At 40.0% G+C, this 2,196-nt stretch overlaps 1 protein-coding gene across 1 annotated transcript in view; it reads left to right on the forward strand.

Moving 5' to 3' along the window:
• The window catches only part of LOC104757535 (AP-4 complex subunit epsilon), a 5,536-nt gene continuing 3,361 nt past the window's right edge, over positions 22 to 2,196 (forward strand). The window contains exons 1-5 of the mRNA XM_010480285.2: positions 22 to 1,143; positions 1,237 to 1,452; positions 1,535 to 1,645; positions 1,749 to 1,946; positions 2,042 to 2,173. Coding sequence (XP_010478587.1) covers positions 355 to 1,143; positions 1,237 to 1,452; positions 1,535 to 1,645; positions 1,749 to 1,946; positions 2,042 to 2,173 — 1,446 coding nt within the window. The 5' untranslated portion in view covers positions 22 to 354. The remainder of the gene's footprint in view (positions 1,144 to 1,236; positions 1,453 to 1,534; positions 1,646 to 1,748; positions 1,947 to 2,041; positions 2,174 to 2,196) is intronic.

The raw sequence follows: 2,196 nt of genomic DNA on the forward strand, positions 1-2,196 counted from the left end.
AAAAAAAAAAAAAAAAAAAAAAAAAAAACAAACTCAGACAAAACTCTTTTTCTCGTTACTAAACAAACTCTCTTCTTCTCTTCACGTTTTTCTCATCTCCAATTTCACACTCTCTTCAGATCTGAGAACTCCACCGGACGAGACTCATCAACCACCGCTCTCAGGAAACAATCATCGGAACAATCAAATCTCATTTCGCATGGTCAAATTTCCGATTTCTCATCGGATTTAGCCCTAAATCCTACCCAATTCCATCGTTTAAATAAATCGGTCGTCGTCGGAGAAATCACCGGTTAAAATCTCCGGTGCGTTTGGTGCTAGTGATTTGATTGACTGAGAGAGAGAGAGGAGAAGATGGAGCAGTTGAAGACAATCGGAAGAGAGCTAGCGATGGGATCACAAGGAGGATTTGGTCAGTCGAAAGAGTTTCTCGATCTGGTCAAATCAATCGGTGAAGCAAGATCCAAAGCTGAAGAAGATCGGATCGTGTTAAGCGAGATCGATATACTGAAACGGAAACTGTTGGAACCTGATGTTCCAAAGAGGAAGATGAAAGAGTACATCATACGGCTCGTTTACATCGAGATGCTAGGCCACGACGCTTCTTTCGGTTACATTCACGCCGTGAAGATGACTCACGATGACAATCTTCTTCTCAAGCGTACTGGTTACTTAGCTGTGACGCTGTTCCTCAACGAGGATCATGATCTTATCATCCTTATTGTTAACACGATTCAGAAAGATCTCAGATCCGATAACTACCTCGTTGTTTGCGCTGCCCTTAATGCGATTTGTAGGTTGATTAATGAGGAGACGATTCCGGCTGTTTTGCCTCAGGTTGTTGAGTTGCTTAATCATCAGAAGGAAGCTGTGAGGAAGAAAGCTATCATGGCTTTGCATAGATTTCATCGCAAGTCTCCTTCTTCTGTTTCGCATTTGATTTCTAATTTCAGAAAGAGGTTATGTGATAATGATCCTGGTGTTATGGGTGCCACTCTTTGCCCGTTGTTTGATCTCATTAGTGAAGATGTTACTTCCTATAAGGATTTGGTTAGCAGTTTCGTCAGTATTCTCAAACAGGTCACTGAGAGAAGATTGCCAAAGAGTTACGATTACCATCAGATGCCTGCACCTTTCATCCAGGTTTCGTGTCTTAGCTTTTACAAGTTTCCTTTATTGAACTCTATTTTTGCAACTGGTGATTAGTTTTGTTTTGATCAAATTTTTTGTTTTTAGATCAAATTGCTGAAGATAATGGCGTTGCTGGGTAGTGGTGATAAGAATGCTAGTGAAATCATGTCTATGGTGCTTGGAGATTTGTTCAGAAAGTGTGACTCCTCTACCAATATAGGAAATGCGATCCTTTACGAGTGTATTCGATGTATTTCTTGTATACTTCCAAATCCCAAGCTGTTAGAAGCTGCTGCTGATGCTATCTCCAAGTTTTTGAAGGTTCTTTTGTCTTCCTGAGATGTATGCAGATACTCTTGTTTACCTTATGGTTGTATCTAAATTCCTGGCAAACTATTTGCAGAGTGATAGTCACAATCTCAAGTACATGGGCATTGATGGTCTTGGTCGATTGATAAAAATAAGCCCAGACATTGCTGAGCAGCACCAACTTGCTGTGATAGATTGTTTGGAGGTGAGCAGAAACAGGGGAAACCTTTTTAGTTGTTTGTTTTCGTGTGAGCTCATTGTTTGTTTTTTTTTTTTGCCTGATGTTCTTCATTGCTACTGTCCAACAGGATCCAGATGATACACTAAAGAGGAAAACATTTGAATTGTTGTACAAAATGACCAAGTCGTCTAATGTAGAAGTGATTGTTGACCGAATGATTGATTACATGATTAGTATCAATGACAATCATTACAAAACTGAGATAGCATCTCGTTGTGTTGAGTTGGCTGAACAATTTGCTCCAAGCAATCAATGGTTCATCCAGGTAGCAAGCCAATCTTCCTCGTAACTGTGGCCGAACAATATAATTACAAAATCTTGGTTTCAGTTGATAGAATTATTACTGTGGCTGTACTGCAGACCATGAATAAAGTCTTCGAGCATGCAGGAGATCTGGTAAATATTAAGGTGGCACATAATCTGATGCGTTTGATTGCTGAAGGATTTGGAGAGGACGATGATGATGCAGACAGCAAGCTCAGATTATCAGCTGTATGTTGTTCATTTCCTTTTCT

The sequence above is a fragment of the Camelina sativa genome, chromosome 17 (genome assembly GCF_000633955.1).
Source record: "Camelina sativa cultivar DH55 chromosome 17, Cs, whole genome shotgun sequence".
In the NCBI taxonomy this organism is placed as follows: Eukaryota; Viridiplantae; Streptophyta; class Magnoliopsida; order Brassicales; family Brassicaceae; genus Camelina; species Camelina sativa.